Source organism: Hippocampus guttulatus, chromosome 4 (assembly GCF_054856545.1).
Source record: "Hippocampus guttulatus isolate MCC_2025c chromosome 4, RoL_Hgut_1.0, whole genome shotgun sequence".
In the NCBI taxonomy this organism is placed as follows: domain Eukaryota; kingdom Metazoa; phylum Chordata; class Actinopteri; order Syngnathiformes; family Syngnathidae; genus Hippocampus; species Hippocampus guttulatus.
The window spans coordinates 16,796,046-16,810,494 of NC_141264.1; the positions used below are offsets into that span (position 1 = coordinate 16,796,046).

The window sequence follows — 14,449 nt, forward strand, 5'->3', positions numbered from 1 at the left end:
TTCCGCCCGCATTGTACCTTCAAAGTCTTCTTTGAGGAAGTCGGGGTTGGGAATATCTGGCACAGAGCAGTCGCTTCCGGAGTAGCCAGGGTCACACATACAATGTGTGCCCCCTACACAAGCTCCATGGCCACTGCACATGTCCTGACACTGAGGGCCAATGTAGACATTGTCTAGAGCCCATGTAGGAGGAGCGGACCCAGTTGAAAAGAAGCCCTGATACCAACGGAACCTCACAGACCTGTAGGGACAAAGTACAGGGACAAATAGATGGGAAGGGGATACAGATATAAAAAAAGAGAGCGCGAGAGAAGCGTAGCTGGTGACGATGCGCTAGTGCTCACCCGCAGAGACGCAGCTTGCCAAAGTGGATGACCTCTCGCCTCCAGCCCTGTGTGGTGCCCGGGAAATAGACACTTCCCGGGTGGAGCTCGGTGGAGCACAGCGAAGACGGCTGTGGCCCACCTGCACAAAGCGGCACCAAAAGGTGCCACGTTGCTCCAAAGTCCCTGGAGAACTCAAGTCGCACCGGATGGGCCGAAGAGCTTTCAGCCGTGCAGCCGACATTTATCTGTGGAGAAAACAAGACATCAGCCCGGATTGCCCACCGTGATTCATGCCTTCAATGAGTGTGCCGATTGTTACTTTGGGGAAAGAAGTCATCAAGACTGTTTGTGTACCTCAAATTGGATGATTGTGTTCTCATTCACGTCAATGTCCCTAGTGGTGATGGAGTGCTCCCCCAGCTCACTGGAGACAAACACCATAGCTGACTCATCCTCTTCTCTGTAATAGAGACACACAAAGCAAATGATTAGTCAAGGTTAAAAACATCCATTTTGGAGATCATATCACCCTTGGGTTCACTGATTACTGATCGAAAACAGGAATATGCAAAATGAGATTTTGTCTTTGTAAACATTCAAAGTGAAACACTTTTCTTACAAGCCAGTCTTCTGGTAGGGGCAGTAGAGGCCGGTGTTGCCCCCTGGGTAGAATAGCCAGTTGGACTCATTCGGGCCTTCTTCAAAGCTGTCTCTCACCACTACAGGGTTATGCAGGGAGCTGCCATCAATGATGAGATCATCTATCACCCACACCTCCTCCTTCTTACCTGATGGACAAGGAAAGAGATTATTATTAAACATGAAACAAATTAACCCCCAGGTCTTTCTCAGACATTTTGTCCACATATATCTATAATATTTGAAAATATTGAATGAATTTCGACATGAAATTTTCACCACTGTTGTAAGGCTGCCAGAGTCTGAAGCGGGTGGCATTGGTTTGAGCGCTGGCGGGCAGCGGCAGGTGGAGGAACAGAGTGTCCGTGGAAGCTGGGAAATAAAATTCATCCAACAGTAGCCAGCTGATACCCCCATTCACCGAGTACTGCAGCAGCACTGAGTGGGAGCGCTCAGGTACACCTACACAAAAAAACAGCAACATTACGAATTAACATGAAACAAACAGGACAAAACAATCAAATACCTTTTGTGATGAACTTGAAGGAGAACTGAATGTAGAGCGTGTTTGTACAATCCAGATCCCTTGACACTATCATACGCAGACCATCCTGCAAAGGGGGAAAACATTTTCAGATGAGAAAAGCCTTTCGACTGTAAAGTAGCAAAACTGACTTTGAAGAGAGACGTACCCCTTTAAAGATGAGGGCGGTTCCAGATTTAAGGGGATCCCCACTCAGAGTTCCCCTCTCAGCTCCATAAACCTCAGGCCAGGTCTCCTGCTGCAGGTGCTCATTGAAGTCTTCCCTCAAAACAGACGGGAGGGGCGCCGAGGGCACACAGTGTGCACCCTCATAACCTTTGTCACACCTTAGACAGGATGAGAACGTCTCAACATAAATGTAGCGACATAGAGCGAACACATCTAACTCAACATTCTTGTCTGACTTACACACAGCGTCCATTTTCACACAAACCATGACCAGAGCACATCCAAGGGCAACCGGGGGCAAGCAACACATTATCCAGAGCCCAACCCTCAGCCCCTGGAGTAAAATGGGTTTGGATCCAACGGAATCGTGTCCTTGGCGACCTGAGGTACCAAGAGCCAGAATACAGCATTAACAAATATACTGTACTGATGTAAAAGGAATTGTAATAAGAGGTTGTGTATAGTGCATACTTGGCAGCACTTGGCAGGTACACAGTTATCCTTCTCCAGTGTTTGTACTGTGTCGACGTATAGATGGAGCTCTGAGTGTAGGCAGCGCAACCGATCGCTGGGGGAACACACTCCGGGGTAATTAGGGACCAATGACGTCCACAGTCTGTGGAGTATTCCAGGCGCACACCGTGGGAAAAGGAGGTGGACTTGCTGCAGCCCATACTCAGCTCGAACTGCAGGAAGGAAGAACCTGAAACCTCAAAGTCCCAGCTCTCGGCATACCTTGGTTTCTCTGCAAAGCATGGAAACATCACCTTCCATATCTTGTTTGTGTAAGAATTTTGTTCAAATGGTGAACACATCTCTATGGGCATCTTTATACTCAGGTAAACAAAGAAAGCAAAAAGTCAGACCAAGTGCAATTTTTTTTGAAAAATGCTGAAGGAAACTGCCATCAAAGGTGACATTCAAATGCTTCCTGGGTACTTCCAGGGTCTTCGTGTGTATAGATGTTGTCAAATAACTCATGCTGTGCACTTTGGAAGAACAAGTACACTTTGAAAGCATTATTTACGGAAAGTAAATGCGCTCACAGCTTGGTGCTCTCATATAAAAACAGGCAGGATGTTCAATCAAGTTTGCCCTCATTTATAATGCGCCGTTCATGGCGCCACAGTAAATGGGTGATTCGGTTTCAGCCTGTTGTGAGTTATGTTGCTCTCAAGCCTTTGCACTACTGTTCTCCCCCTCTGCTGTATAAATAGAAAATGGAATTGGAAAGTCCTCTTAATGCATGTGCGGAAGTTGGTTTGAGTTTGTTTGTGTGACTCACTATCGATGGCTTCAGAGTTGAAGGTCAGAGCCGTGTCCAGAGACAAACAGTCCACAGTCACCTCCCCACCCTGAATGCGGTACCAGTTGTGCCTCAGAGGTGTGGTGCCATCAAACTTGTCATGGAAACCAGTTCTGGAGCTGTCGTTCATACCAACTAGGACATCATCCAGAGCCCACTGGGATGAGTGTTTCCCTGGAAAAAAAAACAAAACACAATAAATCAAAGAAAAAAGAGAGTAGTTTTAGAATTAATGTAACAATTGCACTAACCTTGTTGGGGCTGCCACCACCGAAACACCGTGTAAGGGGATTTGGCATGTGGTGGCAATTCAATGGTCACTACTTGAGGCTCCAAGAAAGAGCTGAAGTCCAGTTCCCGCAGGAATTGCCACTGGACGCCATTGTTGGTGGAAAACTGCACAAGGACACCTGAAGACAAATATAAATGAAAAAAGTAGATCACGATAGAATAATCCAAATGACGCAGAAAGATAGGGTCTCCAATGAATACAATTTTGAGTCCTGGGATAATAGCAGTGCACCTTCATTGCGTGAACGTGGCCTGGTGCAAGTGGGTCCCAAACTTTTACTGCCTATTCGAATGTAGAATTGCACCAACCTGTTCACATGAGAAGATTTGAAATCACTCTCTCGCGTGGAATGACTTGACTCAAAAACTTGAAGGAACAAGAGTGAAATCCACCCACCGAGTGTTGGTGGTGTCCAGGGGCACTGTGCGAGCCTCCCTCCTTCCAGGGCTGCTAAAGTAAAGTGCCTTGCCCTCACTGATTATGCCACAACCACCTCCTATTTGGCCTCCACTTAGGCTCTGCCAAAGTGGACTTAGTTTGCCCTCAAAACCCTCACTCAGCTCAGTGGGACCTGCTACGGATGGGACACAGCTGTCCTGTTCCACTATGGAGAGAAAAAAAAAGAACTATGGTTTACTACATACAGACACAAACACTTCAACTTCGCTGTCTCAATCAGTCACCTTACCTGTGTATCCCATGTCACAGAAGCAGACTCCGGAAATGCAATCACCATGTCCGCCACAATGATTCGGACATGGCTCAGAGATGTACACTCCATCCAGTGCAAAAGCTGGAGCATCTCTGTAAATGCTGCTCTCCTGGAACCAGCGGAACCGTGTTTTACTGGAGGAATGGAAGAAACGCTCAATAAGAGAAATCCATAGAGGTAACAGCGATATGCATAAAGTCTGTCAAAACTGCATGAAATAGAAAATGGTAGAGGCGGGATCGGTGCAGATTGGATCAAAAAGGCCGTCCTCAAACTGTTCCGTTGTCTTGATTAAGAGCACACCAAGGCTTCTATGAATGTAGTATATGTGTGAAAAGTTACCTTTACAGCATGGATCAGGAATAAGCCAAACTTTTGGGTTCAAGGGCCACATTTGATTTATAAAACAACAAATGGGCCAGGCAAAGATGAAAAAAAAACAGTTTTGATGCATTATGTACATTTTGGAAGATAGTCAATGTTATAATACATTATTATTCATTCTCTTTCCTTAATTGTATTTTTTAAAGTCAACGTAATTAGAATTAGGCATAAGTTATTTTGTGAAACAAATACAAATGCATGTGTAAAATTGATTCTTTTTCTAATATTTTACATTATTTGCAATTATTAATTTGTTAAATTAAAAGTTAGGGGGGGGAAAAAGTTGTGCAAAAACATTACAGGACTCTTGACAATGTAACACCTCCTTGGGGCCATACATAGGCCATGCCCTACAAGAGATCCTACTGGATGGCTGTTACCATAGCTACCTGGCTGCAACGTTGCGTGGAATGACCACTGTGACCCTGGTCCACTCTTCATAGTCCCCGGTGTTGTACACGGTGGGTTCTCGAAGCTCCCGCCCACTGCCTTCACAGTTGCCTGCTCCGGGGGATCCAGGGTAACAACCCTCCTTTACCAAAGCCCAAGTGCGACCTGCATCATGGGAGTACTGCAGCAGGATGGGGGCAGACGCACTGAATTCTGGCTCACAACCTATGTTTAACTAGTAGAGGGAAACAAAATGAGCGATTAACAGTTAACAGCATTGTACAAACAAACCAGTCTCGGTAAGGTGGTCTTGGACTGTGGGTAGGTTTAGTTTCCGAGTTTTCACCTTAAACTGGAGGGTGTAGCCAGGGCGAAGGGCAAGGTCCCTGGTGACCGCCACCCTGTCCCCATCGGAGCGCCCGAACACCATGGAAGATGCGGTCGGAGCACAGAAGCTGCTGTTGCTGTCCCTCTCCATGCCTTCGTTACCCAGCATCAGCCACACACTCATCTGGTTCAGCGGGTAGTCGAAAGCCGGCTTCTCATAGAAGTTCTAACAGATGGGGTTTAGTTGTTAGTGGAAACATGTCATGTAACGAAAGCATTCCCAACACTTCATTTTTTTCCACGTTTTATGTTACAGACTCGATTGGAGACGAATAACTCCTTTTTAATACAAATGTAGTAATGCACCTGTGGCAAAGTAGGACTGGCTATGGGGATGATGTGCTTCTCCCTCTCAGATAAAATGATGACATCATCTATTGCCCACTGGTCATAGCCCTCCCCAGAGTGAAGAGGCTGCCACCAGCGAAATCTAGTGCAGGGTGTCTTTGAGGCCAAAGGAAGCTCATAGTGGACAAAACTGTTCAGGAAAAGATTAAAATTATTGGTTTGAAATTACCAGTTGTGTTAAACATAAGCGCTGCTGATCTCACCGAGGCTTGGTAAAGTCTGTGAAGTACATCTCGGCGATGAGGCCCCAGCTGATGCCTCCATCATTGCTATACTGCAGCAATACTCCCTCCTCCCTGCTGTCAGCCTGGTTGCAATCTGCCCAGTCTCCACCCACACGCAGGTAGAACTGCACAAACTCCGCCCATTCCGTGTCTAGGTCCCAACTCACCAGCTGCCGCAGGCCAGCCTGATGTCACACAAAAATTTACCATGTCAGATGATTATTTGTAACCACGGAACATCTAAACCAGAAATATTATGCATTTTTAAATTTTGGGGGGAAGTGAGTGGCCATCGAAATTCAATTGCATTCTCAAGATTACAAATAGCGTCTCTTTTAAATAACAAGAGGAACAGAGGGATATGTTGGTACTGTATTCCAAACATCAAACTACTTCTACATAAGCTACAGTATGTATTTAATAATAATATTTTTTTAGAACCAAATTAAGTATTTGGAAGTGGTCGAAAATAATCTTAGGCTATTCTCTACCTTGCTGAAGTACAGGGAGGAGCCAGATGAAACCACCCCACAGCCGACATCAGGGTTGACCACCTCTCCGCCTATCACTTCCTGCCAAGTGGCCAGCAGTGCATCCTGGGACTCGAAGTCTGAGAGGACACTGGACGAGAGCGGGGAGTATGGCAAGCAGTCTGTACCAGAGAAGCTGTCGTCACACCTGCCAAAGGAGCGCTTCATTTGTATCAAAAATACAAACAAGTCCAATTGATCTCAATTTCGGTGACCTCGAATGCTGACCTGCAGTGTCCGTGGTCACACCAGCCGTGTCCGTGGCACATGTTCGGACATTGTTGGCCAATATAAATGTCATCTAAGGCCCACTCGTCCTGCTCTCCGTAGTAGTTTTGGATCCATCGGAAGCGTGTGGCACTGGACCTGAACACAGATGGTACAAGCACATGCTTCACATGGCACAAAAATTCAAAATTTGCGATAGAAACTGTCTTTGATGTCAAGTACATCAACATGTTTTCATGGAATTGATCTTTACGGCAGAACATGATCACATGTCGACAACCTTGATAGTGAGGGATAAATATTGTGCTTGCCTGTGCAGCTGCACAGCCGTGACAAATGACCCTAAAATCACCTCGGACCCACTCCTGACCACTCCTGACCAAATTACAGCCATGACCCGGTTGACCTGTCACCACACTGCAGGAGATTAGAGGATGCTTATCTATAAGTAAGAAGTAAGAATGGTTTGAAGGTCAGAGTGATCTGTGTCCTGCTTTATGTGTGTTGATGTACGTGCAACCTATGGCTGATGCGGCAGGCAATCATCATATGTCCGGAGAGATGACAGGTTCATAATGCCAATGCGTTTGGCAATGTCAACTCTGTGAATAATGGAATGCTTTGTGGGCTATGTTATATACAGGGTCAAAGGAGGCTCTTGTGTCCTGTTAATAACACCTACAAATACTGTATATTCTGATCCGTTTTTTTTTTTAAACTCCAATTGAGTGAGTCACCCTTATGGGACAAGCTGAAAGTCCCCAAAGCCGAATTTGTGAATAGAATACTGATTATAACAAAAAAGTATGACAAAAGGAGATCATAACATTTAGTGTGACATCATACAAAGGAGATGTGACCAATGAAACAAAAAAAGGTGAGATACTGAGTTTTAGTAAAAAGAAGTGGCACGCTTTGCTAGGTCAACATATAAACATAACCCTGAAATTATTGTCAGGATTAAAAGCGCAGGATTCCTGTATTAATATTCCGTGCAGATACTTTTAAGTTTTGTTGTGGTTAAATATTTAATCTTTTTGATTGTCACGAAATGATTTGTTGCTTTAATCATATTTTGGTCACATCATTATTGAAAATGAGACTGTCGTAATCAAGTAATTATTTGCTTTATTTACCAATATTGATTATAAAACAAGTGAATGAAGAGTAAAGTGGGATAAATACAAATGGGAATTTAGGGATATTTTCTAGGGAATATAGACTCCAAAGATTAAGCAGAAAGAACCGCTACTTCAACTACTTCTACTATTATTTTTAGTAGTGTGTGAGTTCTGTTACCATGTCTTCTGAGGCAGAGATAGAGTAATGCGTCTCCATTTTGCGAACTCTGATGGGTGGTACACGCTGGGAGCCGTAAACTCAGAGCAGCTTGGCATGCCAGGCAGACAAGCCTAAGTGATGGAGAACAAGAGATGAGAAGAGAGGACACAACTATTCTGAAGAGACAGCACCGTCAAGATCAATTGTTCTCTGCATTTTGGTTCATTTTAACCTCTGTGTAGCAATCAAACTACATGTTAAGGATTTGCCTGGGACACCAGTTCAATACACACACACACACACGTGTATTGAACCCGCTCAGCACATTTTTATCTTCTAGAATATTTATGAATCAATTGTGATCATACAAAAATATCTGTCTGCATTGTAAGAAGATAAACTTCCTAAAGATTAAAGTCTTCCTCTGTATTTGCTGAAAGCAGAGTGGTTAAAAGTCATTGCTATTATTTCTTGATGACACCAAGCGCTGCATTTTAAGCATTATCTAAACAATATTAAGGAGCTTTATGAGAGAAACCCATTATCATGAATACATTATATATTTCCTTGCTCCTCGAAGATACTGCTATAGGCTTTTACAAAGCCCATCCATCCATTTTCTATCCCGCTGATCCTGTTCAGGGTCACGGGGAGTCAGGTAAATGAAGAACTACAACTTCCGATACCAAACAGTAACAACTCTGAAAACGAACAATTTACTGAAATGTCATGACATTGAGGGTGGACACAACTCCTCCTTCTTACCTCTTTGACCAGGTGCCAAGTGAGGCCGTGATTGGTGGAGAACTCCAGGCGGACCTGAGTGTCAATGTGAGGGGACGACTCGCGACCGCAGCCCATAACCAGCGAGAACTGCAGACTATAGGAGGCGCCAATCTGCATTGACTGAGTCTCCACATAGCGATTACTGGAACCAGGGCTGGGCTCACCAGAGAAACTGTAGGACAACATGAAAGAAAACAGATAACTTTCATAAGCCTTTTTTTGGGGGGGCTGACTGGTTACAAGGTGATCTCAGGAAAACTCCCGACCCACCTGAGCGTCCAATCATGGTGGCAGTAGGGCTGGACATGACCAAGGTAAAAACCAAGACTCTGTGTAACATCCAACACGTTGCTGAAGTCCAGACTTATGGTGTTGAACAGCACGGACGTCATGCTGATTTCATCCAGCGCCCAGACATCGTGACCGCGGCCGGAATGGTAAGGCTGCCACCAGCGGAACTGCACACCGAACTTTCGAGCACCAGCTGGGAGCTCGACAGACACGATCCTAAGAGAGGGAAACATAGTGTGTTGTAATTCTCGATATTTTCTTGCTCTTCTAGGGAATGAGCCATGGTGACAACACTAATGTAAGGAATACCAATGACACAGTTCACAAGGAGCCATACTAATTCCACATATATTTGGGGTTCATGGTTCTTGAATTTGCTGTTTTTAATCTTGCAGTAAGAGCCTTAACTTGCCTGTTTGTTTCCACGACACACATCAATCAGACACACTTGCCCGTGTCTGGCCGTTTCAGTGCCCTATTTTGTCTTCATTGCAAACAGAGATGGCACTAACTGCCTCTCTGAGTCCCGGTAGCCCACACAGTCGGCACACCATCAGTAATGCGGATATGAGTGCTAATAAAGTCTTTGCTTCCCACTGGGATGCTAAACAAACACACAAACCTTGGCTCATGGAATCCTTGGTAAGCGTAGTGCTGCAACAGAGTCCAGGTTATGCCGTTGTCTGTGGAATAATGCAACAGGACACCCTCTCCTGCCTGGTCTGGAGCTGGGCAGGAGCTCAGAGTACTTCGGCTGCCGAGTCGGAGGGTGAACTGGAGGTATCTGTGCAGATGAGAGCACACGCACATGCAACACTTGAAGGAAAAATTCACAAATAGTGACAAAGTCAAGTTGATAAATGGCAGGAAAGGAAAAAGGTGTTGAAGATGGAGTGTGCTCAGGGAGGAGGAGGAGGTTACAGAAACACCAAGTCAGAGATTGTGTGGGGCCCCGAAATGATGGATGAGATGATTAAATAAATGAGGACTTAAATCAAAGGAGCTATAGTGAATGTAAAGGGAAGAGTCTAAAGTGAGAAAGTTCATATGAGTGCACCCACGGTTAGTGTGAATATTTATGTGAGGCTGAAGTTCCCATTTGAGCAGAGATAATAATCATGCAATGAGGTAATATTTACTATAATATCTAATCTTCACTCGAAAGCCAACAGAGTAATCCTTCACCTCTCTGTCCTTGGCTGATCTGGACTTTCATTAGCAGAGTTGATTGTTCTTTTAGCCAGCTGCTTACTCAGTGAGTCACAAAATTGGCATTAAAAACGGCCATCAGGTGGCACGCAAGAGAGACGCAACAGGCATAATCAATCTAATACAGATGCCATTTCTGACTTCATCATGATCAAACGTTTTCTCTCATCCTCTCCTGCCAGCTCTCTCATCTGTAGACCATCCTATAATCACAATCTTTCTCTCCATCCCCCACTGAGCACAATAAATATGACTGAAAGAGGGCGTGACGGGAGAGTGGATGCCGAATGGCTCGAGCATCTGTTGGATCAATCACAAGTGAAAACACCCGAGAAATTAGGTGTCCGATAGTGATCGTGCAGTAGAATTGTTCTTCCTTGGAGGAGGCCTGCGCAATACTGAGAGCCGATTCATCAGTTACCTGGCCTGAGAGCTATCCAGCGGTGCAGTGACTAGGTGTCTCCTGCTGTCCCTGTTGAAGACCAGCGCCTTGCCGCTTGCCAGAACCCCGCAGCCAAAGCTGACCTCCGCTCCGCGGAGGGAGGAAAAACTGTGGTAGGAGGAAAGGCGTGGGCTGGAGAAACCCTCGGACAGGAAGGCTGGGAAAGTCTGGGAGGCGAGCTCACAGGCTGGACCACTGAAACCTGGGTCACATCTGAGTAGAAGCAAGTTCAATCAATGAAGACTAATTGATAAAGATAATACATTTCTATAATTCTAAATGGTGATCCAAAGCTTGATGTCGGTAATGGGATGCTACATTTTGTCGTCTAGACAGGAAGAAGGTCTTACTTGCAGCCTGTGCGGGAACAATGTCCTCTCCCAGAGCAGAAGCGCAGACAGGCTGGACCGATATAAACTGAAGAACACACATGGAAATTGAAAGGTGTTTTACGACACTCATTTGTGTCTTGACTGTAGTCATAAAAGGAAATCGAAAAGCGTATCGTATGGTTATTTCACCACTCGTGGGAAACAATAAATAGTGCATTTAATTCTGACCGTTGTCAATGGCCCACATGTTTCCCAATCCGGTGCCAGACTGTTTCCAGCGAAAGCGTGTGGTCTCTGTCAGGGCAGCATTGGGCAGAGGGATAGAAATCCTCGTCCATCTGCCGAAATGAAAAACAAGGTTCGAGGTGATGCATGTTCTCACTGTACGTGGAGTCTTCACTCTTTCAACTGGGTGGTGAGTCCTACCCGCTGTAGTTGTCAGAGGAGTAGATGGTGCTGTGAGGTAGGTGGGGTCCTGCACAAAGCTCCGGTAGACACTCAGTGTGGAGCAAAGACCAGGAACGACCATGATTTGTGGAAAACTCTAGACTGACACTGAAACAGTAGGAAACATATTTGTAGTTATGCCACGATGAGTGACATATACTGTGTGTCTCCACAATATTCCATTTATGTCTCAATTTAACAACAATTAGATCATTTTTAACCAGGTAATTTTTTTTAAATTGCAAATCACACTGAACATGCTGCTAAAGCGTGATTTATTAAACTAAAAAAACGGTTGGATCACTGCAGGGAACAGATTAAAACAAAAAAGATACAAATGACTGCGGTCACATTTATTTCCATTTCCCTCCCTCTAGTGATATGCAAAAAAACCAACTACTTAAGTACAGTTCAGTTGTATTTAACTTGTAAGTTCGCTACATTTGCATTTCTTGAAGAACTGTTTTAAACATTTATTTAGCTACAATTCTTTTTAACATTCATGAACAATACATTTGAAAGTTATTTATGTCCCCATGTCTAAGCACATCTTAAATGTTTAAACTGCGCATAATGATACAGTGGGTTTAAAAAATCACAAATATACTTGTGAGTAGTAAAACATCTGCCTTATTTGTGATGAGCACATCCCGTCGTCCTAATTTGCAACTCTATTTTGATGTTGGACATAATGGTGTACTAATTTTTTTAGGTTGTACTTGGTGTAAAAACACTGTTCGAGCTTATTTTCCAGATGGGCCCCACCTGTTAGAGGGCTGGTAGGAGCCGCAGCCGAGGTTGATGGAGAACTGAACAACGTGCGTGTGTGTGCCAGGCAGCACGGGCAGCAGCTGCATAAAGTCCACGGCCCACACATGGCGGTTGGCCCCTCCGTGCGAGTGCTGCTCCAAGCAGAACTGGGTGACTGGTGTTTGCAGCTCAGAGGGCAGCGCCACTGAAACCACTGCAGGGGTCTAAGAGGGAAGAGATGGAGGGAGCGATAAGGAGTAGAGGGTTACTAGAGGTGATTTGTAAATTATTTATTTTGGAATGTTGAGGACGACAACTATGGGGCCTGTAGAGAACCAACTTTTAAACATAGAAGACAATCATGATGTTGGTGCTCAACAGGTAAAATTAGGGTTTCATCCCGATCCACCCCTGCAAAGGTGTCAAACTCAAGGCCTAGAGGCCAAATTTGGCCATCCAAGAACATTTTATGAGGTCCACTAAAGCAAATAAAGTGTTTGTACTTTATGTTCCTTGCTGATTTTTTTTCTTTTCATTTGAGCAGAAAACGTTCCCCGAATTTGCAATTTTCATTCACTTTTAACAGATATTACAAGCAGTTTCTCCCATGTAATACTGCTTTAATATAAACTGGGCAATACAGTACTTTTTTACATAATTATCACTTTAATGTTAACAAAATAACTAATTGTAGGGGCAATTGTGTATTTGCACTAACTAAACGATATCTACCCACCAGAAAAAAAACTACAATATCAAGGTTGAAAAACCACCCCATGGTCAGACATTATAGTCGTTTTCAAATCAAATTTGTGGATGTATCTCACCCTGTAAGAAGAATATGGAAGGGTATCTAGGATGACACGTTCCCTCCGGCCTTCCGACCTTCCAAACAGAATTACATTGTGATCATGTGACTCCCCGGGATCACATTCACCACCACCTGAGGAAGAATGCTACTTTCAGTCACATGTATGGAGCGTAACATTTAAAGCTCTATGATATCATCAATGCTTGTTTTCAGTACCCATCGAGAAGTGGAAGCGCAGGTTTCCATATGAGGTGCTGTCGATGTAGGGCGTGCACATTCTCCTCCGACCGTCCATCTCAAACACCAATGCCGAGCCCGACTCAATCTCACCACACTGGGTCCCGTATACGGCTCCCTGTATGTCCCAGCTGAGGGAAACCAAACAAATGGCCGGTTAGGTGAGGATAGTTGGAAAGTAGGAAAATCTGTGAAGCTTTGTTTGTCATGGATTGCAGCGTATAAATCACCTGGAAGATAGCGTACAATACATGCAGACATTTTTGTGTACAGTAGAGGGAGGATCCTCATTAGCACTGACAGAAGTTAACTCAGTGTGTCAACCCTCTCCAGGGTGTCCTTATCCCTTTACGGATATGGAAGAAATTTCATGCGGGTCGGTGTGTGTGTTGTTGTCACAGTCACCATGTTGAGGTAAATAATAATGGTGGTGGGTATCATTACCATAAAAATTCTGCCTGCACAGCCGACACACAAGGCATCCCATGACACCTGACATCCCGCGACACCTGACGCTTGTGACAAGCCCGGCATGATGCCATGCAGCATGATGGTGGAAAGCCCCACTTAGTGTCATGCTTGCCTCAATGATGGCAAAAAAAAAAAAAGCAAACCTCGATAATTGTTGTCCGCGAGTAACACATCTATCATCTCTATTTTTCGCTGTGCTCAATTAGCGAAGGGCCAATGACAGTTGTCTCCTGGACGGTGTTGTGTTAGTGTACGCACAGCGCATCACTGTGAACAGATGGACTGCTGTCTGTGAAGCCGTCAGTGGCATGGCATGCACCTGCTTGTCATGCCACATGACAGCTACATGTGCACAAGGCATCCTTGTTCATCCATAATATCAACTCGGTCTTTTTCTCCTGCACAGCCATCAGTTAAGACTCGTCTTACTTTCCACCCATATCGATGTGGTGCTCATCAAACACAATGAGGTCTTAAGCTAAGTAGAGCTCAGCGTGCTTTTTGACTCATTGTACTTTTATCACAGTGAGCGACAGAAAATTCCAAGCTAGAATTAAACCAGGAAGGCAGGAATGATCATCCGGCAGTGCTCCTCAGGTCCTAAAGATTACTTTTAAAGCTGTAAAGTGGTTTAGCTGTGTAAAATAATCTCTGATCATGGTATTTGTCATACAATTGCTTTTCAGAATTATATCGGATACTTTAATGGCTTTTTATCAAAACAGAACTTGCTATTTGCTGTCGTGGGATTTCCACTAAGCAGCAAAGAATGGATTCAAGTCAGTAAAGTTACATTGTCAAAAGTTAAACAATATCAAAGTAACGATTCAAACTACTTGTCGGCTCTTCTGTTGAGTTACCAAAGGCTGTCACAAAATATATTTAAGTTCAGTCGTGGTGTGAATTAATGCATT

General features: G+C 44.5%; 1 protein-coding gene across 2 annotated transcripts in view; it reads right to left on the reverse strand.

Annotated features, from left to right (window-relative positions):
- The window catches only part of reln (reelin), a 90,219-nt gene that overhangs the window by 15,030 nt on the left and 60,740 nt on the right, over positions 1-14,449 (reverse strand). For both annotated transcript variants that reach the window (XM_086109449.1, XM_086109447.1), the window contains exons 12-42: positions 13,044-13,195; positions 12,844-12,959; positions 12,032-12,240; positions 11,246-11,374; positions 11,048-11,157; positions 10,838-10,904; positions 10,467-10,700; positions 9,459-9,620; positions 8,816-9,052; positions 8,525-8,717; positions 7,778-7,890; positions 6,479-6,616; positions 6,212-6,398; positions 5,700-5,905; positions 5,455-5,626; positions 5,108-5,314; positions 4,761-4,996; positions 3,964-4,121; positions 3,672-3,879; positions 3,507-3,583; positions 3,235-3,393; positions 2,963-3,157; positions 2,149-2,422; positions 1,918-2,058; positions 1,658-1,835; positions 1,492-1,576; positions 1,245-1,427; positions 946-1,114; positions 681-786; positions 345-571; positions 18-241 (exon numbers count right to left, since the gene is read on the reverse strand). In XM_086109449.1, the coding sequence (XP_085965575.1) occupies positions 18-241; positions 345-571; positions 681-786; positions 946-1,114; positions 1,245-1,427; positions 1,492-1,576; positions 1,658-1,835; positions 1,918-2,058; positions 2,149-2,422; positions 2,963-3,157; positions 3,235-3,393; positions 3,507-3,583; positions 3,672-3,879; positions 3,964-4,121; positions 4,761-4,996; positions 5,108-5,314; positions 5,455-5,626; positions 5,700-5,905; positions 6,212-6,398; positions 6,479-6,616; positions 7,778-7,890; positions 8,525-8,717; positions 8,816-9,052; positions 9,459-9,620; positions 10,467-10,700; positions 10,838-10,904; positions 11,048-11,157; positions 11,246-11,374; positions 12,032-12,240; positions 12,844-12,959; positions 13,044-13,195 (5,252 nt within the window). The remainder of the gene's footprint in view (positions 1-17; positions 242-344; positions 572-680; positions 787-945; positions 1,115-1,244; positions 1,428-1,491; positions 1,577-1,657; positions 1,836-1,917; positions 2,059-2,148; positions 2,423-2,962; positions 3,158-3,234; positions 3,394-3,506; positions 3,584-3,671; positions 3,880-3,963; positions 4,122-4,760; positions 4,997-5,107; positions 5,315-5,454; positions 5,627-5,699; positions 5,906-6,211; positions 6,399-6,478; positions 6,617-7,777; positions 7,891-8,524; positions 8,718-8,815; positions 9,053-9,458; positions 9,621-10,466; positions 10,701-10,837; positions 10,905-11,047; positions 11,158-11,245; positions 11,375-12,031; positions 12,241-12,843; positions 12,960-13,043; positions 13,196-14,449) is intronic.